Below are 26,266 nucleotides of genomic sequence, written 5' to 3'. Positions count from 1 at the left end.
GCTGTTGAGCGCATTCAAGGACACACTTAGTTCTGGCATCATGTGTCTGTATGGGGTGCTCATGCTCCGTTTTTGGGTTGTCTGGTTTTATTAACATTTGAGATATAGATGACAGATTGACCCATACAGCACATGAGCATCTGGAAATTCCTTTCACAATTAGATTTGTGGCTTAGGGTCCTTCCTGAAAACAAAAATCCCCTCGATGTTCTGAGAGTCATCTGGGTTGCAAGAGAGCTGGAAACCAACTCAGTCTCAAATCAAAGTGTTTCATAGCTACGTTGGTCCACTGGTGTTGCGTATTAGTTTCACAATAGCAACTCTAAATTGTGGGATGTGTTTTTTATGTGTGCATGGTGTTGTTGTCAAGCAGTGCTTCACTTCACCTCTGGTTTATTTTTGTACAAACAGCTCAGATTAATTCCTTATTGGAAAATTCTTACAATTTTGGAAGTACACTTCATTTTCTTGCCGAGTTAGATTGAAACTTTTCCCACGTACACAGTATATGCCAAATATTACGCTTGCACCAGTATTTTTCTTGCAAGAACGTGTTCTTTAGTTCAATCTTAAACGCGCTTGAGGGAAGATTTTTTTAATCTTCTGACAGACCAAGGCTGGTTATTTTTCCCCTGTCTCCACTTGCCATGGTAAGTTAAGCTAATCATGTCCTGGTGTAGCTTCATATTCAGCTCTCAGACATGAGAGTTGTTTTGATCTTCTTGTGTAGTTCTTGGTAGGAAACCAAATGAGGATATTTCCCAAAATGTTGATCTATCCTTGTTATAACTTTAATAAATCTTTTTTTGTTTCAGGGTGTTGGATCATAACCCTCTAAGCAGCTTATCCCAGGACACCTTCATCGGGCTCCAGTCCCTCATGTACCTGTGAGTTGCATCTCTTAAAATCTTTTCTTTCAGTTCTGGCTGATCTCAATGTCAAAGTTAGGCCAACTTTTTCTGAGTTTTCGAAGATGAGAATCGTAGGGTGATGATTTCAGCTGTGGTGCAGCACCCAGCAATGTCGCCTCACTACAAGAGAGTTCAAGGTTTGTACCTGCCAGCCAGCTGGCACCCTTCTTCGTGGAGTTTGCATGTTCCCCCCGTGTCAGTGTGGGTTTTCTCCAGGTACTCTGGCTCCCTCTGACAGTCCAAAGACATGCAGGTTAACTGGTGACTCTAAATTGCCTGTCAGTGAGAATGTGAATGTAAATAGTTGTCTGTCTCTATGTGGTAGCCCTGTGATAGTTTGGCGACCTGTCCAGGATGTACCCTGCCTCTCACAGGGTTGTTGTCGAAATCTGGTGCTCGGGCAGTGACTTGCAGTGTCAGAAACCAAAAAAAAGGGTCCTTTAACATCGGCATGATACATGACTGGTCCCTGTAATAGAACAAGAACAAAAGTGAAGCTGCCGAAAGTCCAAGTAGGGTTGGCGAAAGGGGTGGTTGATGGGTCCAACAAACACTGACTTTCACCCCGTATCGATGTATTGTGTAAGTTTTGAAAGAGACTGTAAGTAAACGATAAATTTCCTATGAAAACGGAAGTATATTTTGAAAGAAGCATGCAATACATGTAACAGGCAGAACTTGACCCACCATCCCAGAACATCAACAACCAATGCACCCAGGGTACTTTGCACGTCGTATCTGGACGTGGAAAGTCCATGACCAAACGTCGATATGTGACGAGGTCGGAGTGAGAATGTGTTGCTGAAAAACTCTTGAACATACAGCACCGTGATAACAGCTACCTTAGATGGGAAAATTTGAAATGTACTTTGATTGTTTTAGTGTGTTGCATGTCCCATCGGTTGACATGGAGGGTCCAGGGTTTATGACCTGTACTGCAGCCAGCCACCAGGGGGTAATGGAGATGTTTTGGCTTCAGTTTTGGGGTCATGTCATCCATCTGTATTTACAGTCTGTGGTCAGACCACAATGATACATGTCTGTTAATTTTTAGATGTCCTGTAGTTCAATTCACAAAAGCCCATATAAAACATGTGGTGCTTGAAATTCAAGAGGCATGCTGGAACTTTTTCTCTGTTTTCTTTAATTGATTTTCCGCCAGAGAAGATAAGGAGCATACGCGCTTGTCAAATGTGGGCTAAGTTGTTCTCTGTGAATAATTTGCATTGTTAAATTTCACACCTCATTTTATTCTCCGTCATGTCTTTGTATTACAGTGGTGGTCAAGTATTAAGCGAGTCAGTGGAGTCTTACAGTGGATGTCAGATCTCTCCCCTGGCAATTTAATTGTGCGTGACCCACAACAGCAAATGAGACCATCGGTGTGAAGATGAGATATTTCTATATAGTGTATATCCATACCTTTAGGAAACTGTCTCCGGGTCCGCCCCAGGTCGCTTCCAGGATGAAACGATTTACGGCACTCAGACGGCACACGTCATCTTACCTAGCTGCTTACATTTAGTGACTTTTATAAATAGTCACTATTCCTCCTCCTCGACCCGACGTCCGCGGGGAGTTAAAATAGCAGCAGTCAAGTTCTGTAAAAGCACTGGACTCACCAACAGTCAGCCATGTCTCAGTCACACAGAGAAAATCCAATCCTCGGGAAGTCAGGAAATCCTTCAGGATAAATGTTTTGTTTGCTAGCGATCTAGCATTTACCAGCCCAATCCTGGCAGGAGCCGGCAGGTCCACAGCGTTAGCTTTCTGGGGAGCCACACACAGAGGCCGCAGGTTGCGCAGATTCACCCCGCGCCAGCGGGGACAAGGACAGCAGGGGCCGCGGGGCTGGAACACCTCATCCGGGCCGACAACAGGTACCAGCCAGGCGTTGACAGGGTCCACCGAGTGCCGAGAAATAAAGAGGCGAGGCACCGCTTCATACTCACATACAGTCCAAGAAGCCGTGGAAGTGCTCGCCAAACAGGCCTTCAGCCTTACCAGCCGACCGCTGCATTTACCCTGGTAGCGGTGGCGCGTATGCCGGAGAGGTGGAGCTGGGGCGCGGCAGAGGTGAGCTGGGATCCCCGGAGTGGGGGCAAAGTTTTCCTGTCTTGTTGTTTCATTCATCCCCAAAACAAACATATGCGCGAGCCAGGTAAGCATCTTTACGACAATACGTGCAAGAGCTCATGGGAAATGTAGGCTTCATTCCGGCAGAACACTACCGCTTTTGTCCACAGGGTCGCCAAAATCAACTCAAAATGAAAGTTCCTTGTAGGGGCTTTAATATATCTTTAAAGCACCTTTAAAAAACAACAGTTGTTGACCAAAGTGCTCTGTTTCCATCTTCACAGAATGTGTCACACTTCTGTCAGTTTTACTCTCCTTTATGTCTCACCTTCGTCGCCACTTCCCTCATCTCCATTCAGTCACTGCTTCACTAGTCTGAGTGGGCGGAAGTTCACTGCATAGATCAGCCTCTCATTGGGCGGAACGAGCCACCCGCTGAAGTCCCGCCCTACCACCTCCAGTTGTGTAGCAGTTTTCAACACGTCCTTTACTAACTTTTGTGGTGTTTGATCTTGCAGGGATGTAGCCATTTTTCTGCCATGGTTCGCGTCCTGTAGGCGATATTTTTGTGGGTGTGTTACACCAAAACCTGTTTCCCCCCGACAATATTTCTGCAAGCGCACTGTTGCTGTGGCACCGCCCAGAATAACTGTGATTGGTTGAAAGAAATACAAGCAGCTGGGGCGTTTTTTTCTCCAATCTCAAAGTGAGAGTCGGCCCAGCCAGACCTTTCTTTTTTTGAGAAAGGTCTGGTGATTGAGACTACTGCTTCACTGATCTGTCTTGGATAAGCCATCTGTCTTGTTCTTTGCATAATAGCGAGACATTCTCCCCCCAGTGTGTGTTGACGTCTCATCCCTTGACACTGTTCTTTGCTTCACACCTGTCATCCCACAGTTCATCTCTCCACTTTTTTTTTTTTAATATGTTTTTGGGCATTTTTGTCTTTAATGGATAGGACAGCTAAGTGTGAAAGGGGGAGAGAGAGGGGGATGACATGCAGCAAAGGGCCACAGGCTGGACTCGAACCCGGGCCGCTGCGGCAACAGCCTTGTATATGGGGCGCCTGCTCTACCACTAAGCCACCGACGCCCCAAGTTCATCTCTCCACTTGACTCGATCTCTCAGTGTTTCCCTCTCTGTACACAACAGGTTTCCATTTCAAAAAATTACCATTTAACATTTGAATTTTAAAAGATAAAAGGCCTTTTATAAATGTGCACTCACTCTGTCTGACTCCTTCAAAGACCATGTGTACCTCCTGGGGTTACACCCACATAGAAGTGACCATATGTCTGTCTTTTGGTTTCTCCATTAATCTGTGCAGCCCCCCTGTCCCTGGTCGCTGTTTTGTCTGTCCTCACATCTGTCTGTAATGTGCCACCAAAAATATTTAATAGTTAGTTTTAAACCGAAAACTGATACTACTGTGACTCTTCACAGGAAAAATGTCATTCCATTTTTTTCCACGTTTATTGCCGCTCGTTTTTCAAAGCAAAGGCTTTTAGATTGATTCTCCTCCAGCCAGGCAAACATTTCTGTTCATTCAGTTCTTGCAGAGACTTAAAATTGACTTCTAAATTACCTGGTATGGGGTAACCCATTACAAGGAACAATTTGGTATTTGTTTGATTATGCAGATGTGATCACATATCGCATGAACACGAACACATGCTTGCTCAGATTAACCCCTCTGATCCCACTCTAACATTCACACACAACAGGCCAAGCCTATTTACACATAAAGGCACAGATGAAACTATAGCAAACAACAAAGTACATCCAGTCCACAACCACAACCAAAACTCATCTTGCTGCCTTGAGTCTAAATCAACATCATATTCATTATCATCACAAGTCAGCACTCATATCAGACTGATGTGCAGAGCCGCACACACATACACATACACACACACACACACACACACACACACACACACACACAACAACAACAACAACAACAACAACAACGAAACAAGCGCAGCTGCATAGTTACTGAAAAGTAACCAGAACGCTGAATTTCTGACCATTACTGCAATGTGCATGTCTGCTCCCACCCGCTCCTGCAAAACTCTGAGAATTTATGCCCGCACAATAATAGAGATGCATTGATTTTGTGTCTTCTCCCGTCCCACAGGAGAAAACCCACCATTTTATAGGCTATTAATAAAGAGATTCATGCGGTTGTTTGTTTCGTTTCCCTGGCCTGCATGTCTTTTGATGCACTGGTCAGGAATAGCGTTCCTATTTCGTTGTTTTCATTTAGTTTTTAATGAAATAAAGGCTGTTTCATATTCTATTCTCCTCCTCTGTATTTATTTAGGCTATTTTTCTACCTTTATATAATCACACAGTGATTGAGGTTAAGGCAAGCCCGGCGCCAGGATGAAGTTACTGAGGGGGCGGTTAAAAATTACGAGGGGGCAAATCTTTATTATGCAACATAGGTTCACACAGTGAGTTATAAAGAGCGCGCAGACGTGCGTAACAGTCGTGCGTAATGACAGCTCGTCACCAAAACACAATAAACTGCACGTCTTCTTTCATGTTTGTCTCATGACAGATGGAGCTTACAGACAGACAGACAGATAGACAGACAGACAGACAGGTGGAGCAAGCGGCAAATTGGTATGAAAGCTGGTTCAGGGCATATTCGTCCATTTATGAATAAATATGGAGTGGAAACACTCATGCATGTGCACCAAGTTCCTGTGTTGACATCCCGTCGCTAGGCTACATCTTCTTCTTCTTCTTCTTCTTTTTCTTCTTCTTCTTCTTCTACTGTTTAATGGGGACCCGGCGGGACCCAATCCCAATGCAGCCCTCTATGTCAGAGTACAAAAGTTACCCGGGCCATGGCCCCCCTAGCCTCCCCGGTTCCACGGTCTATGTTGTAGAGCACACGCCTCCTTTCCTTCTCTCACCACAGTCCTCTGCTCTAGTGGTTCATAGAAGAAGAGCCTCCTGGTTGAATGGCACTGTTCCAGAGTTCCTGAGGTCGTCCAATTTAATGCCAACATCTGTACAATGCCACCAGGATGCTAATTTAGCTGGTGTTCATTCTTTTCCATCTTAAGTCAATGTTGATATTTACATCTAAAAACCTCTGGGGCGTTGGTGGCTTAGTGGTGGAGCAGGTGCCCCATGTACAAGGCTGTTGCTGCAGCGAATCCAGCCTGTGGCCCTTTGCTGCGTGTCACTCCCTCTCTCTCTCCCCTCTTCACGCTTGTCTGTCCTGTCAAATAAAGGCTAAAAATGCCCAAAAAATATCTTTAAAAAAAACCTCAGCCTGGCTCATTAGCAGCCAGCCAGCAGAAATCAGCAGAAGGAACGGTTACAGACTGGTGGGTTCTCATCCCAATGAATGACTGAATGAATGCAGCCACACGCCACCACTGTCAAAAGCCAACCACAAAAAGCACCACCAACACTTGTAAAATAGACTTTGGAGCCTAAATTTAGCACAACTTTAGCATAACTTTAGCATAAATTTAGCAAAGCTGACAGAGGGGTGACTGGAAGCCTCTTCAAGGCAAACCATTTTTAGGAAAAGGCACCCCTGACAGCCACTACTTTTGACATACTTTGCAACTATAAACCCCTTTTAACTTCCCATAGAGGCACAACACAGGGCGCCACTGCTGCCTCAAAAACAACGTAATTGGATCCTCCTCCAGCTACTGTATGACACTCGGATACCATTAGTTAGGACAGTTAGCCAGCTATCTGTAAATGTCATAAATACATTAGGTGTAACCGTCAGCACAACCGTCAGGGCCTCAATGGCCCTCTTTGCTTGGGCCCCCCAGAATCTAGGATCACCACTGGATGCTTTCAATACATAAGGTATTAAAGATTGCTATTGTATTTACTTTAGCAGACATGGTATTCCTTTACAGGACAATGGTTGAATGACGTCCATTTATTTATTTATATTTGCAGCATCAGTGTTTGAAGTTAATAGAATTAGACATCAGTGGAAGATGTTCATGCACTGAGATCATCAGTCTATTCTTTCTTTTTCAAAACACGTTACGAATGTTTTGTTTCCAGATATACAAGCAGTTGCAACAGTGCGTCACCTCTGCTCTGTAATGGTGAGAGCTCCTGCTGTGTGGAGGGGAATCTTTGTGTTTCAACAACATGTTTTCCTTCTCCCGTCAGATCCATGGTGGGCACCTCGCTGCAGCAGCTTCCACACCCGAGCTTCTGTCAACACATGCCTGCCTTGGACTGGCTGTGAGTCTGCTCTGACAGTGTACTTGTGTGTGTGCAGGTGTGTAGGGCATGTGTGTGATTCAGTAGATGTGTGCAGTAAATAATTTATCAGACAGACGGATGTGTGTGTGTTTTATGCTTGTGTGCATACATTAAAACAAATGATGGAGAGAAGGAACAGTGTGGTTACGTAGCTGATATGTCCTCCAGACTATGTAAGAGGTGACGCATCCGTAGCCACTGTCACTGTGGTTTGTCAGCTTGACCGACTGTTTTGGGTCAGTGAGGCAGATGAGTCTGACGCTAATAATGGCCTCAAAGTATCTGTAGCTTTCATGGCAGCACTCATACTTGCTCCACTTCTTTAAAGGAATACCTCATTCCCTACAATGATATGTATAACAATTATCCACCCAATGTTACGTTGAATTGGGGAAGATAACTGTATTTTTCTCTCATGCCTCCACAGTGTGCAAAGAATTGAGAAAAAGCAAACGTTCTTGATGAACTGAAGTCATAGGGGTCCAAGTTTAACATCAGCAAAACTATATCAAAACATCTGTTGGCAAGCTCTCACACAACTCGTGCAATAAAATCCAGGTCTCTTTTATCGTCGTGTGCTCAGTACTTTCCAAACAACACAAACTTTTCCCAAAAAAACTTAACCGTTTAAAACATTTTTGCAAAACAGTCTCTGAATAGTGCACCTCTGCTGTTTATTTTTTTTTGTGAAAATGCATATGTTTGGGAAGTAATGAGCGTACAACGGGATGAATGAGACGTGGATTTTATTGTGCAAGTTTTGTGAGAGTTTGTACATGGTTGTTTCACTCAATAAAAATGTTGTATAAAGTCTTACACTCAATTTATTCTAAGAATTTTTTTCTGTTTTTGGATTCTACTTTCACCTTCGGGCATGTAAGAAAAATCCTGAATTTAAGGTCACACTAATGAATATGAAATATGAAATATAAATGACCATTTGGAGACTGAAGTATTCCTGTAAATTCCAAAGCAAACAGTCTGTCACTTTATTGCTTTCTCATTATATTTTTCTCTTTTTCTTTCCCTCCAACACCAGTATATTCTATTCTATTCTATTTGCTTTTATGCTCATTGGGAATAACGTTTTTTTGTTACATGTGAAAACCACATCTTAGTAAAAGCGAACACACCATGTTCCCCCTCCGCGTTTTTCTGCTCTCAGGGATCTTGAGGGAAACCAGATTGAAACTCTCAACTACTCGATCTTGAAGACCTGCAGCAAACTAGAAGTTCTGTGAGTATTAAATGTGATAATAGCCCAAGTATGTTTGGAACACAATCACTTTAAGGAGTTTATCAGAGTCCTAAGCCCTGTTTCCATTTAGGAAACTTTTTAAGGTTTCCTAAAAGATGAACTGCAAACTATAGGTGTATTCCTGTCTGCTGGGATGACGCATTGGCAATTGTGTTTTGGCCATCAATTGTGCTATATTGTCTTTACAAAGAAAACTTCCTCAAGTGAGCATGAATGTGGTTTATGTCAAAACGTTCTATTTACATTCAGCTCTAATCACCTTTTTTTTTACTCTTCTTGCACAGTAGTTAAACTTAATTAGTCCTCAAAAATTTGGCAGTATATCTGTTAGTATGTGTTCCTCAACAGTTTATGTATTAATTCAAACTAGTCCATACCCATAGCTTTGTCACCTTCTACCTATGCCAATCCTCAATGCCTATGTACAGTTTCACATAGATTGACCACGTCAGTGAGTAGAAAAACATGGGACAGACAGAATGACAGAATGACTGACTGACAGAATGACACACTGACAGTTTCCGTGATTATGTACAGCATACCATACCATGACTTAGTCATACCAAAAATTAGAAAAAAACCAAACATTGGTCCACAGGGGGGGCCACAGCGATCGGTCACGTTTTAGCCATTTTTAAGCATGTTTATGTTGTTATAGCGCCACCCAGTTGCCAATTAGAGTTAAATTTCTCCAGTCACCTTGAGGCGTCCTGTTCTACATATCTACCAAGTTTAGTAAAAATTGATATGGCGGTTAGGCCCAGATAAGAAGCACTCCCATTTTGTTTGATCAGGTCAATAATGGAGGGGTCCCCTCAGATTATGTGTGGTCATATGCCTACAAAGTTGCGTGGTGATCGGTGAAACCCTTGAGATGTTATACACCTTTATGTGATGAGCCACGCCCTCCGCAATATTCATTGCCTTATAGAAGCTCAGTTTTAGTAAGTTTTCCAATTTTTGCCAAGAGGGAAATTTAGATATTGGTCCCTAGATTATGTTCACCGAGTTTCATGCAGATCGGTCAAACTTCCTAGAAAGAGATCGATTTGAAGTGTTTTTCAAAAAATTCAAAATGGCGGAAAATCTATATAACAGGAAGTTACGGGTTCTTGAGGCAATTTGTTCCTCATGAGGAGAGGCATCTCTGTGCAAAGTTTCATGTCTCTACGTCATCCAGGGCATGAGATATGCCCGTTCAAAGTTTGCAATTTCAGTTGGTTGCTATAGCGCCCCCCTTTGGCCAATTGATGTAATATAGCTTCATTTACATCCTCCCATGACCCTCTACCACTGTGCCAAATTTCACATGGATTGACCAAGTCAGTGAAGAGAAAAACGTGGAACAGACACACATAGACAGAGCTTTCGTCATTACCATTGCATCTTAAGGACTATGAGCTACTCTGGACTAAAGATTCAGGGGTGCATGAACACAATCTGGTTTTGATGTTCCTGCTTTGTTTCATATTTTATCCTAAGACAAAATACATACATATATATATGAGAGAATTTCCTACTTTTCCTCAACTCTTCTTCGTGGTGCAGAGTTCATTCAGCTTGTTCCCTTTGTGTTATTACCAATTAGGTAAATAATGATCAAGACAAATCAATTACAACTGTGAATTCTTATTTTCAGTTCAGTGTTCCGGTCTTTCACACACAGATACACACACTTGTCTACTTAAATTAATTTCTATTATGGATCATCAACAACAAGTGCTCGGCAGCGTGCACTGTTCGATCACATTACTAAGAAATGGGTCAAACAAGGAGCTGCAAGCCCTCAAACTGTGCTGACATCCAGTAACTGCAGACACAGAAGAGACCTGCAAACCTTTTATGGCACCTATCAGTGATTCATATGATAATATTTTTTTCATTTAGCTCTTTTTTAAGAGAGTTAAAAGTTTGCTCTGCAAGAATGGAGGTTTTAAAACAATTTCAACAAGTAAAACAATTTTAATTTAAGTCTCAGTGGGGTCTTCATATTGAATTATGTGTAAATGTGATTGAAAAGAAGTCACTGACCTTACAAGGCAAACAGAATATTAGCATGGACCAGGTGATTGTGCTAAAGCTGCCATCGGAAGACCTCTAATCCAGAATGGACCTGAGGCTTTTCTTTAAGCTTTTATCTCCAAGCTGTGTTACAGTGTTAATGACAGACTGGTACTTTTAAACCTTCTGTAAAAAAAAAATGCCTTTGCCACAGTGTTAAAGTGCACACATTTCTAAGGTACAGAGGTCATTTCTCTTGGGGAAAAAAACACAGTTTGAGTCAAGGAAGGATTTCAATCTGCTTGTGTTTGGCTGTCCAGTTCTGTTTTCATTTTTATGAATCTATGAGCTGTATGTGTTCGTGCAACACTGAGCGTCTCTGCTTATCTCTGTCATCATGTTTCAAACATAATAAGAATTTGTGGTTGTAATAGAATCGACAGAAAGTCAGATAAAAACCACTCGGCCTCAGAGCGAGTATAAAATGTGTCACTCCAGCTTCATGTTTCTGTGCTCAGGTGTCATATTGAATCTTGTCAGTTTTGTCACTTTGACCCCTAGACAATTAAGTACAAGAGTACTGCTTGCGTGTCCCTTATCAGCACTGTTAAGATGTCCTTGAGCGAGGCATATATCTGCCATCTGCTTCGGTGTTGGTCTGTAGTTTTTGGCAGAATCTAAATGTGAATATATGAATTTGTATGGGCAAGACAAGGTTAAAAAAGTTTCGTATACAATGTGGAAACTCTTGTTTTTTCCAATTAGAGCTGTTTGAGTCAGCATTGAGTCAGGGAGCAGCACTGTGGGGATAGATAGATTGCATCCAATCCCAGCAGTGATCCACCGCCCTGCACATGGTTTCTGACAACAGCTCTGTCCTGTTCAGGTTACTGATGGACAACAGGATCAGAAGAGTTCCTGAAAACACCTTCCAGTCTCTGTGGAAATTGGCAGAACTGTGAGTATCAGCCAGTTTATCTGTACCTGTACCATTACATGATAACAAGAGACGGTTAATCTAATCAGTCACTGGGTTTCAGTGGAAATTAAAATGTCTCTCTGAGAATCTTTCAAAGCTCTGCTGTATCCGTTTGAAAATGGATTTTCACAGTCTGACTCAAACTTAATTAATTTCTAACCCACTCGCAGATCTTTATCAGCTTTACACAATTCTCTAACTAAAAAAACATAATCATAAAACATTGTTTTCAGCTTTTTATTCAAATGTGAATGATCAAACAATGAGAACTGTTGTTTATTGTCACTGAGGATGAAAGTCAATCTTAATGAAATCTGTTAAATGATATTATTACAATGTGAGCTCATAATGTCTGGTTTGGTGGTTTATGTAAATGATATTTTACTGTTTTTATTAACTCACTGGCAGCCTGCAGCTGATGGTTGATTATGTTGATTATTATGTTGTTGGATGGAAAATAAGAAAGCAGTGTGTTCAATGAAAATAACGAGTTTGTTTCAACAATAAGTGATTTACAAACAAATTAAATTCAAAATTAATCGAAAATGATAAACAAGAAATAAATCAGCAAGAATTCACATTAAAGTGTATAAAACTGCAGTGTTAGTCTTGTTAATTTTGTCCTGCTGACATGTATTCTGTTAATATTTGATATTCTGATATATCCCTACCAAATCATGTAGATCAAGACCACTGGGTAATCTCCTATAAATAGGAAACACATCTGCTTCAGTATCTTCCCTATAGCCATGTTTGGTAATGAATGAGTAAACTATGAATGTTAGTGAATCTGCAGTTTGTTTTTGTCTGAAGAATTAACATTTCCTTTTTCTTTTTCTTGCTCTTTCACTGTGCTTAGGAATCTCTCCAACAACCGGATCAAGGAGCTCCCGAAAAACACCTTTAAGAGCCTCTTCAAGTCCCTCCTTAAACTGTGAGTAACTGATAGTCTGGCTGCGAGGAGAGGTGTGCTTCATTATGTGAGGATTATTGGAGGGGATTCTGGTATATTAAGTGTAATAACATCTCCAGATTTAAGGCTGGATTCAGAGAACATGCCTTTATCTTACTGTTAATGCCTCCCACAAGATGAAGCTCAGAAAATTAAAGAGACTCTTTTGTGGAACAAAAAGAGCTTTTGTCTCGTGTTGGACTTTGCTGTCAGAGATGTCACTGTTGTAAAAGTGAAATCAAAACACTGACATTTGAAAAGCCATTGACGATTGGCACTCAGTCTTAAGTTTGAAATGAAAAGCAGAAGTGTCATCTTTGTTCCATTTTAGGGTCAGAATCAGGTCAAAGTCTGAACAGGTTAAATCAGGTTTAAATCTAATATGAATTTTTATTTTACAGTCTATCTGTCTCACGTCCTTCTATCAGAATATAGTGATAGTCACCGCAAATATGACAAAAAGTTATTTTTATAAACGTTACTAACTGCAGCTTTTAGTAATGTTTTAAATGCAGCACTTGACTTGTAATTAAGTATTTTTACAGTGTAGTATCTGTTAGAAATCCAACAGCCTGTCCACTGGTCCTCCTATGGCGTTTTTGATGATTAAGATATGTAAAACAACTGCTGTATTTGTTTTTTGTAAGTGATTTATTCATATGACAAATTGTTTGAAAACTAAGTTACATTAATGCTGACCATTTTAAGGGTCAACCACCACAGCAGGTTCAATCAACACTTCTGTCTGACAAAAAAACACATACAAACAATTACTACTCACCTTTGAAGCGTTATTATAATCTACAAATTGATATTATCCAAACAGAAATTCTGCTTACACAGCTATCAGTTGTTTTTCACACAATGCTAGTCGTCAAGACGATCGAAATCCAGCAAAATATTTAGTCTAAACTTATTATTACATCTAGAGATATCCACAAACTACCGTTGCATTGTTTCAAATGTTCATATTATCCACACTACATACAAACAAATCGATGGGCGCACCCTAAAATGGAGCCAAACTCCTGCCCTTTCCATTGACACCTCACTTGAGCCACTAGGAGCTTCCAGAGTTGGCCTCCATAGCCAAACATAGCCTGAGCTGAAGTGACATTTCCTGTAGTTAAAATGCATTTAAAGCCCCAGCAATTGGCCCACTTCACCCAAGGCTTATGGGTCTTGTAGTCAATGACACTCCTGACCTTGAGTGCACTTTTGGGTAACAGGCCTCACAGACTGTTTTTGAATGTACAGAAATGATTAAACAAATGGCTCATTTGTTGTCGTAAGGGGGAAAACACAGTGTTTCTTATCAATTTGGGTTTTCTGGAAGTGTTTTATATATAGTAAGTTCATAAATAGCCATATCTGCCTGTGTTAATAAGTTTTTCCACCCATAATCACACATTCATTACAATGTTTTACCCTCTTATTTTGGAAAAGCACCTGGACAGAGCCTTAGAAAAACGTGCACAATTTTTAATTTCTGTGATACTGTTATCTGCTTTGAATTTGGATTATGGGAGGCTTCATGATATGATCCAGTTGTGTTTTCCAGCTAATACCTCCCAGTTCTAGTCATCTGCAGCATCTATTTTGCAAGAAGATATTCAGGCGAAGTCGAAAAAGAGGAAAAAAAATCAGTGTGTTGAAACTTGTATAACTCAATGACAGATGCACTTACAGTGACTCTGACTGTTGGGGAAAAAAACTTTGGTGTTACTTTTCAAATGAGACCATGCAACAACATATGCTAAAAATGGAACAAGAACAGCTGTCAGTTTACTTTGGGTGTGCCTTGGACAGGCGTTTTAGGTGGATTTTGGTGAATTTCACAGGACCCTGAAGAGGTTTAAAGGATCTGATTGCCTCTCTTGTCACTGGTGAAAGGTATGAGCAGACAAAAACAGAAATACCAATGGAGCAGATAGTCCCCACACTGTGAAAACTGTTTTAGATGACAAAGTTGATCAAAGGGCCATCTCTACTGGAAAATTCAGTTTCCTCGAAAATATTTTGGACACTTTCACAAGAAATGTGTTTTTTTACCTTTGTTAGTTTGCTTGTCTGGAAATTTGAATCTTTGAATAGACCCTTTTTACCTCAGACACTTGCACTTATCATCGGCAGGAAATGATGGCTCTGTTCCATCAGCTTCCTGATGGGCTTGGCAGGATGCAGGAAATAGTACACCTGAGAGTAATGCAGCCATTAATAATGATATTACATACCAATGTCTAGGAATGTCACCAGGTCGTGCAGCAGTTTTGGCACACAAGCCACAGTCAGATTTGCAGGTCATGTGGCAGAACTTTTAAGTGCACCTCCATTACAATAGCAGCAGCTGTAATACAATAAAGAACATGAACAAAGCACCACACTCTTTGAAAAATCACTCTTTGTATTATTACAGTTTGAGCAACTGGGTCACAATGACGATTTAAAAGAGTGGTATCAGTATATTTGTGCCAATTATGTTTGTCAGAAGCATAGGGAACTTTTTTTGACATATCTGCAAGTTGATACAGAAGTATAAATGGAAGCTGTCTCAGTATCCGTGTTACTGACACTTGTGCTTTTACCGCTATGACATGTCAGAATGTCATTTGTGTAAAAACTTGTATCGGCCCATGAGACCTGCTGCTTTGCCTGTTCAGTATGTCCTCTGGGAAAGATGAAGCACATTAAGAAAAGGCATTATAAAAGTCTGACCATTTTGTGTGCACACTCATACCTTTCACTTATTAAAATCTTCCTGCAAAGATCACTCCTACTGACACCTCTGTACTGTTAACTTTTCAGTTTTAAGGTAAAGACTCAGTTGCTTGTGAACAGCTGCTGTGAAAGAGTGGGGCCGGACCAGCGATACTGCCAGGCAGAGTATTGCCTCATGAATGATATTACAAAGTTAATGAGCTCCGAACGGTCTATTTAATCAGCAGTGAGGTGAACCCGAAGCACTGGGAAACAATAATTCTCAGTGAAATTAAATGCTTGTGTTGTCTGTTCAGCTGCTGCATGGGGCTAAAGAGAAATTGATGCCTGGTGTAAACAAATCAGCAGCTGTCTGTTTCAGTCTGATTAAAAATTTCACAGGAGTAAAGTATGATATCAGTCTGGCAAACCTCATCAAAGGACAATATTGGTATTTATTTTACCATGACTTCAACTGAATATAACATGGCTAGAGATTTAAAAGCTTATATATGTTATTCAGTCAGTCATCTCACATTTCTTTAACAATGGTACTGACAGGACATGCATTAAAATTTGCATAAGAATATAATTTTCCCTGCAGATGATGATGATGATAACAATGGCAAACACAGGTAAATGCACACTGAGAAAAAGAAAGAGATGGGGTTGTTTCCAGTCACTTGATTAAACCATGACATCACTGTCATTTTGCTCAGGAAAGGAGAAATCTCATTCTTTCTGTGAGATTCTTTTGAAGCAATATTTTCCATTTCCAAAACTCAGCTGGAAGAAAAGCAAGATAATTACGAAGGACAGTGTGTACCTCCAGCTTTTGAAAGATGAATGGGGTGCTGATTTTTATGTGATATTGTGGGTTGGTAGCAATTGTGATTGTAGCACTTTACAGCTGGCAAAAAGCACATCACTGTTGAAATTACCAGGATATTCCACTCAATCAGTTTTTCTTTTTCATGATGTGCTGCCTCCCCATAAATGCTAACGGTGAGAAGGTCTTCAGATGTTTATGGTGTAAAGGCCCCTAAAGTCACACTCAAAACAACAGCAGTCTGTTCATATTGTCTTGCAAAAGGCTGTTTACCAGAGCAAGACAAAGAAGACAAAGGTGTATCCATCCTTGTCCTTCATCTGTGGCCAGAATGGAAAAACAAATTGTAGTTTAAAGTGACCACAGGGTCGAACCAAACACTGAGACAAATCCTGCGTAACAGCCTCGGGTTTTTCTATTGCCGTACGTGCACAACATAATAATGACGTAAAGACAAATTCTCTCACTCAGAAACAGGTATGAATAACTTTAAAAACAGTAGATAGAATTTAATTCAGTCTGCAAATAGAAATGAGAACATTGTGTATTAATATACAAATTCATGTAAATTAAGTCACAGCCGCTCACTGAAAATGGCAGATACTTAATAAGTACAGTGCAAAACATTATGGTAAAGCAATTTAACATAACTTAGACATTTCTGCAGTCCGACAAAGGTGTAGGCCGAAGCTGCAGCTTACTGTATAACACCTACCCTTTTAAGAACACAACATATTTAGCAATCAGCAACAAAACAACCCAAAACAGGCAATCAAGGCAAAATAGTAACAAATACAAAATACAACACACACAAACAATAACAAAAGGCAGCGTGCACACTTTAAGTTCCTCTACCCTGATCTTCACTTAAAACTGATTCCACTAACACAAAAAAACCGCACATGGGATAAGTTACCCTTCAGGGCTTTCTGCCAGAGAGACCTTTCTGGAAGAAATCTTTTCATTGTAACCCAAACCATCATCTTTTTCATAAAACTTCAGGAACATCTGGTTTAAAGCGCTGAAGGAAAACTTCTCCATGAAGCCATAAAAAAACTGATTAACAACAAGATCATTAAACAAAAGTGCAACATTCAGCCCAGTAATAACTGGCAAGGTTCATGGACAAAACAATTGTTTTTTGCTTATCACCCATTATTAGCATGTTTACATTGCATAAATTAAGCGGTCACTGTATCTCCTGACAGAACAGCTTGGTTGAATTTCAGCCTGCATGCACATCTGCTGATTTATTCCCGAGTAAATAATGTTATCCTCATCATCTTCCTCTTGGCTGCTTGTCATCTGCCTGCCGCCATTTGACGATGACACAGACTTTCAAAATACAAACCTATGCTAAAAATGATGATATGGATCGATGTTTTCACTTTGCGTCGATTATATTGGATCGTTGATGATTAAATCGATATATCGATCCAGATTGATGGATCGTTACACCCCTAGTCAGTATTACAGTCTGATCATCCATATTCATATTTGATTAATACGTTGTTTTAAACTTTGTGCTAGTGCTTTGTGCTAACTAGTGCTAGTTACACAATGTGAAGAGCAAAAGGAACCAAAAAAATCTATTCTCTCTGGCGGCTGCAGGCCTGCAAAGAAATTGACCAATCACAGCCATCTGGTCCGCATGGGATTAATTCCTGGCTCAAATTTGCACTCTCTCTCTCTTACCCTCCATCCAATCGCCTTGCTCCATTTTGACACTCCTCTGCTCCTCGTCCCACCTCGTCCCAACCCCCCTCCGCATTTGAAAGTACGAGCGGTTTGTAAGGCCCTGAGCGATTCAGCTACACGAGTTTCGATATGGAAAATAAAGAGAGCGACAGCAGCAAGCGGCCTCTGCTGGTTGCGACGAGGAGCAGGGGAGTGTCAAAATGGAGCGAGGGGCATTAATGTTCAACATGTTTTCAGTTCCTCACTACAGCTGCTCCATAAACTCACTCCTTTAACTGAGATACATGGAGTTTGGCGTTGGTCCTCACAAATTTTTTGAACATAAAAATACCTCTCAAAGCATGTTGACTTACTCTCTTTTGAAACAACATTTGGATACAGGTAATAATAATAATGATTTTTTGAAAGAATTATTTTTTGTTTGATTTTATTGTATTTTATTTTAGCTTTGTACATAATTTGAGCTGTTTTAAAATTGACCAATCTTTAACAATTCTTATGGCTCTCTTTTGAAGTGTGAAAATTGGAATTTGTTTTCATGTATTTCCCCACACTTCCACACAATAGGTAATGCATGGCAGAATAAACGAACCGCATAAGGTGTATAATGAGGCTTGATCTTTAACTTTATATAATATTGCAGTTGACGAGAAATCTTGCAAAATTTCACACAACAATATGAATTGCACAGAGACAGATGCTGCAATCCCTTGTTGCAAACAATAACAGTATAACAGAATGGATGTTAGTACTCTGAGTACAAAAAGGAAGTTCTTTGCATTTTTATTGTAGGCTATAGTGACACAGGTATAACCTTATTGTGTAATTTTAGGAACATAAATATATAATGTTTCCTGTATGGAGCGGGACTGAATAGAGAAAATTGAAGGCCTGTATATTCTTGTCAAAAAAAGACAGAGAACATCTGGATTCTACTGTCATTCAGTCATGCGTTACATTTCACCCAGGCAGGCTTTATTCAGTTTCACACACTGAAGAAGACTTTCTGTCGAAACGTCTGTGTTTCTGGTAACGCCACCCAAGTTGGTTTATTAAATTTACCAAAAGGACATTTGTGAGTGCTGGCTTCTTTTCTTTTTTCTGCTGCTTTTGTCCGTGCACCTGTTGAGTGGATTTATTTTTGAGAGTGCTTGCTTCTTTCCTATGTGATTTTATTCAGTTTGTCATCATCTGTTTCTGTTTCTGCAGAAATATCTCCCACAATCCCCTTCTCCACATTCACCCCAGCCACTTCAACCACCTGACACACCTTCAGTCTCTGTAAGTAAACACACACACACACACATACACACACAGAAACTTCCTGCTGCAGCCTGTTCAGTGGTGAAATGATTATGTTTTGTTTTCTATAGGGCGCTGGAGGGCATAGAGATCCCATATATTCAGACTAAGATGTTTTTACCGATGAAGAACCTCTCCCACATGTACGTACACACACTCCTACAACAGCCTCACAATCCGTCTGTCATCACTAAATAACCCAACATGATGTCTCTCCATCTTTTTATTTCCTCTGTGTGTCACTGTTTCTCTTTCTCCCACATTTCTTCTGCTACAACCTTCTGTTTTTATGTGCTCATCTTCTCCGCCGCCAGCTACTTTAAGAAGTTCCAGTACTGCTCCTATGCACCTCATGTGAGGTCCTGTAAGCCCAACACAGATGGCATCTCTTCCTTTGAGGACCTGCTGGCTAACGTAGTGCTGCGAGTGTCTGTGTGGGTCATGGCCTTCATCACCTGCTTCGGTAACCTCTTTGTCATCGGCATGAGGTCGCTGATACGAGCAGAGAACAACCTGCATGCCGTCTGCATCAAGGTCCTCTGCTGTGAGTAACCACACCACTGTACTCTCAGGTATACCGTGGGCAAATACAGTGATACGTGAATGAGTGTAGCACCAAACTGCATGGGCGGGTTGTGAGATAAGGGGCTCCTGGGCACAGACATGTAGAGGGCCCCACTGTCTTTCCTACAGCAAGACACAAAGACTTTATGGTGGTGCTTTTTTGTTGTTGTTTTGCGTCTCTTTGTAGTCATCCTCTGTCTCTTTGAGGTACTTGTGTGTTTCTTTGTTGTTGTTTTGTGTCTGGTAGAGGTGATTTCAGGGGGAAGGTGTAATTTTGTGTCTTCTTGTGGTTGTTTTGTGTCTCAGTTTAGTCATTTTTTTTGTCTCTTTGGGGTAATGTTGCATCTTTTTTGTCATTTTCTGTAGTTATTTTGTGTGTCTTTGTAGTTGTTTTGCATCTCCTTGTGATCTTCTTGTGTGTCTTTGTAGTTGTTTTGTGCCTCTTTGAGGTGATTTTGGTTTTTGTGTGTCATTTTGTGTCTCCTTGTGGTTGTTTCAACTAGTCGTTTTTTGTCTCTATGAGATAATTTTGCATCTTTTTTTGTCATTTTCTCTTTGTGGTTGTCTTGCCCCCTTCTGTAGTTATTTTGTGTGTCTTTGCAGTTCCTTTGCATCTCCTTGTGACCTTTTTGTGTGTCTCTGTAGTTGTTTTGTGTCTCTTTGAGGTGATTTTGGTTTTTGTGTGTCATTTTGTGTCTCCTTGTGGTTGTTTCGTGTCTCTGACTAGTCGTTTGTTTTTTTTTTGTCTCTATGAAATAATTTTGCATCTTTTTTTGTCATTTTCTCTTTGTGGTTGTTTTGCTCCCTTCTGTAGTTATTTTGTGTGTCTTTACAGTTCCTTTACATCTCCTTGTGGTCTTTTTGTGTGTCTTTGTAGTTGTTTCGTGTCTCTTTGAGGTGATTTTGTGTTGTTTCTTTTTGTTGTTGTTTTCTGTTTGTGGTTTGTTTCATAGTTTTGTTTTGTTTTTTGTCTCCTTGCGCTCTTTTTGTGTCCTTCGTAGTCATTTTAAGTCATAGTGGTCGATACGTGTCATTTTACAGGTGAGGGCCCCTGACACTATGGGCCTCTGAGCTTGTGCCCACTAGGCTCATTTGGTAATCCATCCATACCTAACTGTGTCTGTAAGGGAAGTTTCTTGTCGTTTTAAAACATCCTGCATTAATACATTTAACTAAATTCTACATGTGATGTCAAATCTCTGTGGAATTTCTCACACCACCAGGAGCAGATATGCAGATTTGCACAAAATTGAAGCCTTTGGCTGTGAGCTTTAGTAGTGAGCATCACAGGAATATCACTCTTTAATCCTTAGCAGCAGTATTAGCATTAATTAGTTAGTTAGTTTTATGACTATAAATGTCCAATACAAGGATATGAAGTGGGATACATTTCCATTTCATGTTTAATATATTGAGTAAGATTAAACATTTGAAAGTATTTATAAATTCAGCCTCAAAAAGGATTAGAGGTGTTATCAGGATTAATTTCAAAATAATCAGCAGTAAGAGGTCATATTCCAGCAAATAATTACACATAGCAAAGAGGGTTTGTTATAAATCAAAGGCAAACACTTAAAGACGGAAAAAAATAACAGGGATGGAAATGCATGAAGGAAGGCTTCCCTGAAATAATCCATATCCTTAGTAACTTTAAATTGACAATATTACTTCTCTCCTTCGTCGTGCACCATTTGTTTGTTTTTTATCTGTTGTCTCAGTTTTGTATTCTCAGTTAGTTCATCTTACTTTGGCTCAAATGTGTCAGCTTTACTTATATCATCCCGGTCACTCTGACTCTCCCTCTCTGTGCCTGTTACTCCTCCACCCTCCTCCCACCCACCCTCATCCTCCAGGCTTCACTCAGAAAATCTTTATAGACAATACTGTAGCTTGATATGCATTACCTTGTTGTCCTTATTCCTGTTTTTTTTCATTCATGTTGTGGACTTGTATTGCAGTAGGAAAACTATAAAATATGCTGAAGCTTTAAAAATTGAGCCCAACAGCTCACCTAGTTTCCCACCCTGATACTCCTGCACACAGTGTCATCCAGACGTGTGTATCCCATGCTAGTGATTGCTCCTGCCTGAAGGTAGAAATAATACGCTGTGGTATGAATTTTAATGAGAAATGAAATTTTGGGTCTGCCAGCAGCTGACAGATAAACTCATCCTCTAGCACACAGAGCTCCTCTCTCTGTAAATGCACATGTTTGTCACTATCTCTTATCATGCAGGTGCAGACTGCCTCATGGGTGTGTACCTGTTTTTTGTTGGAGTGTTTGATGTGAAATTCCGCGGACAGTACAACAGTAACGCCCTGCTCTGGATGGAGAGCGTGGAGTGTCGGACCATTGGATTCCTGGCCATGCTCTCCTCAGAGGTAACTCGATCGACCTCTGTGGTGATCCTCTCCGTAATGTTGTCAGACACTTGCAATGATATTTGGGCCTGTAAGTGGCAAAAACAAGCACTTTTAGTGGACGCACATTGACAGTGTGAACATGCACTGAGTGGTTAAATTGCAGCCTGTTTCGTGGCTGCTGGCCACAGCGCTCTCTCTCAATGCTGGATCCATTTCAAAACATGTTCTCATTTGTCACCTAGACACACAGACGTAGGAAAATAGGCTCCGGGTTGAGGAATATTGAAGTTACCCTTTATGATTTCAATTACACACTCTTATTCTGCTGCTGCTGCCTTTTCACTGATCTCATATCAGCTGCTGCTTCTGCTCCTTCTGGCATTTTATCAGCCCAGCCTGCAGGTACTTGAGGCTCTGAGTCTAGTTTGCCAAAGGAGATTTTGATTATAACCTGTTTCTGCTCAAAATGTTGCTATATGTCTAAAGCCTTTACATGCTAAATTTACCTTTTTATGCACCAATATTTAATATAAATAAATGTATATCTTACTGGTGTTGGTGTTTTGTTTTTTTGATGATATTATGCATCGATCTAGCTTTTTGCCTCCTGATACCAATTTCCGTACCTTAACTATGTTTATCAGACGACCGAGTATCACTGCTCTCTTGTCTATGAACCTCACTGCAACTATTTTTATGTAATGTGACATGAGGCATTGGTGTGGGACTGCAAGCTGAGCTGGCAGGCTGCCGTGACTGCATAAATATAACTGATAGTGGAAATGCTGAATTTTATAATGTTGTTGATGAAGAAATGGAGGAATGCTCTATTTAAGCAGTTTCCTGTTTTGTTTGTGTTGTGCACAAACACGAGTACGTCACAGTATGCCGTAGGAATTAAAAACAAAAGCAGACATGAATATAAACATCGCACGGTTTAGATTATTAAAATAAAAAGTTCAGGACATGTAGTGCATTTTGGTAAGAAGCCAATGTAAACTTGACTTTGGTCAGAGAACTCCACAGGGCACCTTTTGATGTGAATTTTTCCACCAGATCAGATATGTGGATCCTTGACCTCTGACGTCATGGACAGATTTTCTTTTTATCTGTGCATGAAAAAAAACAGTGAACAACCTCAAAACTGATAAAAAAAAACTTCTCTACTGAGCAGAGATTAATGAACTATACCAATGGTTCTGCATATTTTAGCCCATAATGACTATAAACCACATATACTTCAAATTATTGCAAAATGAACATTAAATTCATGCACTCAGTTGTTGGAAAATAAAGAACAAAAGCACCTGAATGCACAAATGAGGAGTAGTCTTCAGTTTGCCCATTAGCATGCATTGCAAATCTGCGGCAACAACAAACCCGATTTATGTTACTGTGATCATTTATCTGAAGCACATTTCAAACCTCTGCATTTTTATATCATGTTACTTGAGCTCAACCCAATGTCTGTCTGGGAAGAGGAAAATCAATCTAAAAGTTTATGTAAATGATCAGCAGAGGTGTTAAGTGATTTGTGAGTTAAGATGTTCCTTTAAGATTCACAGTGAGTGTTTTCCCCCAGGTGTCTGTTCTCCTCCTGACCTACCTGACTCTGGAGAAGTTTCTGGTCATTGTGTTCCCCTTCAGCAATCTGCGCCCGAGCAAACTTCAGACTGTGGTGAGCTGCTTTACACTATACTATGATAGTACTAATACAGATTAGTACTATCATAGTATAGTACTGATAGTACTAATACAGATTACAGGGGGAGGGGGGGGGGGGAATACCTGCTGAATGTCTTCTTTTCAAATTAATTTAATTGAATCCTTTGCGCTGTTTTTATATAGAGAATCTCAAAAGAGACAACACCAGTTTACTACTTGCTTCAGTTGTGTGGTGTGTAAAATAACCATATGGTGTGAAAGCATTTGATTTGTTTTTAGTTCAACATAAATGACACTGCAGTTGTTTTATGAGTATAACTAAGCAAGAAACATGCTGTCAGTTTACTCACCTTGAGTGTGTGAAAACATCTCATTAGGAATTCTTAATCACGACTGAGATCAAAAGATAAAAGAGGATTTGCAACAAAACAGACGTTAATGTGATGCTTTTACACTTCAGGAAGGAAACAAAACACTTGTTGATTCACTTTTAGTTCAGCTCAACTTCTTCAGAATGCTGTGTGAGAAATTAAATGACCACACACAGACTGAAAATAAAAAACAGCTTTAATATATGTATGAGGACATTAGCTCAGGCAGAACAACTGTTTTATGCATGCTTCAAAATCACTTTCTCATTCACAGCTTTGTGGTTATCAGCTGGGTGGAAACATCCAATTATATTCATGCAGAGCATTGCCATTATAGCCTGACACTCAGTGGTGTAGTGGTGGTCGATGAGATGGGTGTACCACTAGGTAGATGGGCATGTTACCCATGGGGAAGTGGGTATACTCTACTATATATATTCCAAGACTGTAAACGGCCCAAAAAGAGGTGCCACTGCTGACACGTCCTACAACTACCCTGCTGATAGACTCTCGCCAAAGCTCATCACCACAACCTTTATTTAACCTTGATTTAAGATCTAATATTATGTTTGTTATGGGGGATACGTTCACTCCTGCATCTCGGAGCAGAGCATTTTCAGCCAACTCTAACTGCCAGTTTCCATTCGCCATAAATGCTCCTGCATGTGAGTCTGACTGAGAGAGGCTCTTTGTGAGAAAGCTCCGCCACCTACTGTTTTCTGTCTCAGAGAGTCGAGCTGGAGGTAGAGCCTGAATTGACTTGTCTGTCAACAGGAGACAACTTGACAGAAGTAAATGTGTTGGAGTTTCAGTTAATTAAATGACAGTGAAGATGCGGAAATTCAATGAGTCATCGATTTGTTGAAGCTGTTTCTTTTATTGTGGGCTTTCTGGCAGAAATCCTAACAACATGTTTGTTGTCCTGCTGCAAGGTGGTCCTGGCCTCTATCTGGCTACTGGGGTTCATAATTGCTGCAGTGCCCCTAATGAATGAGGATGTGTTTGGAAACTACTACGGACGCAATGGGGTCTGCTTTCCCCTGCACTCTGACAGGCAAGAAAAACCTACTGCCAAAGGATATTCCACAGGGATTTTTCTGGGTAAATTGAAGGAAAAAAGTCTTTCTTTTTCACGTAAGCTTATTTAATGCTGAATAATTATTTTGGCACTAAACTAAAGGATTGGTAGCAACATTTTTTGTTTGTTAAGAGAATTAATGAAAATGTAAGCGTGAAACTAATGAAACATTCATACCTCAAAGATGATGAAAAAAACCAGTGTAGAGGAATCAAATGCACTACACACAGAGATTAAATACTGAGCCTTATATTCAATGAGCCATACTGTTGCTTATCATGAGACATGGAAACTAAAACGCTCTCATAGTGACATAGTTACTCACTGTCACTGTGTACCAACCGACTGACAGACCAGGGAACAGCACTCCATGTTAGATTAGGCTGTTACACAGCAATCACAACGTATCTATCAACAATGTGTGATTAGTCCAGGTTCTTATTACTCAATGTTCTCACTGCGGACCAGCGGAAGTCTGGCAGCGGTGATGAATGAATTACAGGGGATACTCTCTCTGAAAGGGTGCCAGCATTTACATCACTAGGCTGTTAAATGAAAATCATGTGAATTAATTCATGCAGGGAGAATGTGATAATATATGAGGTGCCACTGTTTGTCATTTATCGCCTCTGGCTTCTCTCTTTGAGTGTGCACATGTGCAAACCTGTGTATAAGTGCATGCACGTAGAAAATTCAAGTGTGGATCTGTGTTTGAGCAAGAGGACAATATACACTGAACCTCTCTGCCTGTTCAGTATTTCAGCTCTTTGCATTTTATACTTTTCTCCGCTACATTTCAGAAGGAAATATTGTACTTTTTACTCCTTACTTAAAAAAACATGATGAGCTTTTACAATATAATGCATTGTTCGAGATTTAATTGCCAGTGTTTTGGGCTTGTGAGCTCTTACAAAATAACAATGTCTATTTGGGACATCTTGTCACACTTTAGATGTTCACAGATTGTTATTAGTTCAACCAATAAGATAGCCTGGGAACCAGACGAATCTGTGAGCTCATGTTTCATTTACTCTGGCAGATGCGTCTGGTCCTCCTCCCAATCAGACAGATTTCCAGTTAACGCAGCCACAGTCAGGCCGAATACAATCAATATGGGGTATGTTTGAGATGATGACCTTGAAGCGGCAACCTCTTGGGCTGAAAAAAAAAAAAAAAAAAAGCCAAAACGGAAATTCCAAAAACTGCGGTTCCTGAAATGGCCATTTGAGGTTGGCTCCGAGACGAGTCAGTCCACATAGAC

General features: G+C 40.5%; 1 protein-coding gene across 1 annotated transcript in view; it reads left to right on the top strand.

Moving 5' to 3' along the window:
- rxfp2a (relaxin family peptide receptor 2a) overlaps positions 1-26,266 on the top strand; it is a 60,891-nt gene that overhangs the window by 32,955 nt on the left and 1,670 nt on the right. Inside the window, exons 8-18 of the mRNA XM_049591341.1 lie at positions 816-887; positions 7,152-7,226; positions 8,413-8,484; positions 11,393-11,464; positions 12,345-12,419; positions 18,871-18,942; positions 19,035-19,106; positions 19,278-19,507; positions 21,764-21,909; positions 23,474-23,569; positions 24,860-25,028. Of these exons, the coding sequence (XP_049447298.1) occupies positions 816-887; positions 7,152-7,226; positions 8,413-8,484; positions 11,393-11,464; positions 12,345-12,419; positions 18,871-18,942; positions 19,035-19,106; positions 19,278-19,507; positions 21,764-21,909; positions 23,474-23,569; positions 24,860-25,028 (1,151 nt within the window). The remainder of the gene's footprint in view (positions 1-815; positions 888-7,151; positions 7,227-8,412; positions 8,485-11,392; positions 11,465-12,344; positions 12,420-18,870; positions 18,943-19,034; positions 19,107-19,277; positions 19,508-21,763; positions 21,910-23,473; positions 23,570-24,859; positions 25,029-26,266) is intronic.

Source organism: Epinephelus fuscoguttatus, linkage group LG12, assembly GCF_011397635.1.
Source record: "Epinephelus fuscoguttatus linkage group LG12, E.fuscoguttatus.final_Chr_v1".
In the NCBI taxonomy this organism is placed as follows: domain Eukaryota; kingdom Metazoa; phylum Chordata; class Actinopteri; order Perciformes; family Serranidae; genus Epinephelus; species Epinephelus fuscoguttatus.
Note: the sequence above shows the minus strand (reverse complement) of the source record. Positions and strands in the feature narration are given on the sequence as shown.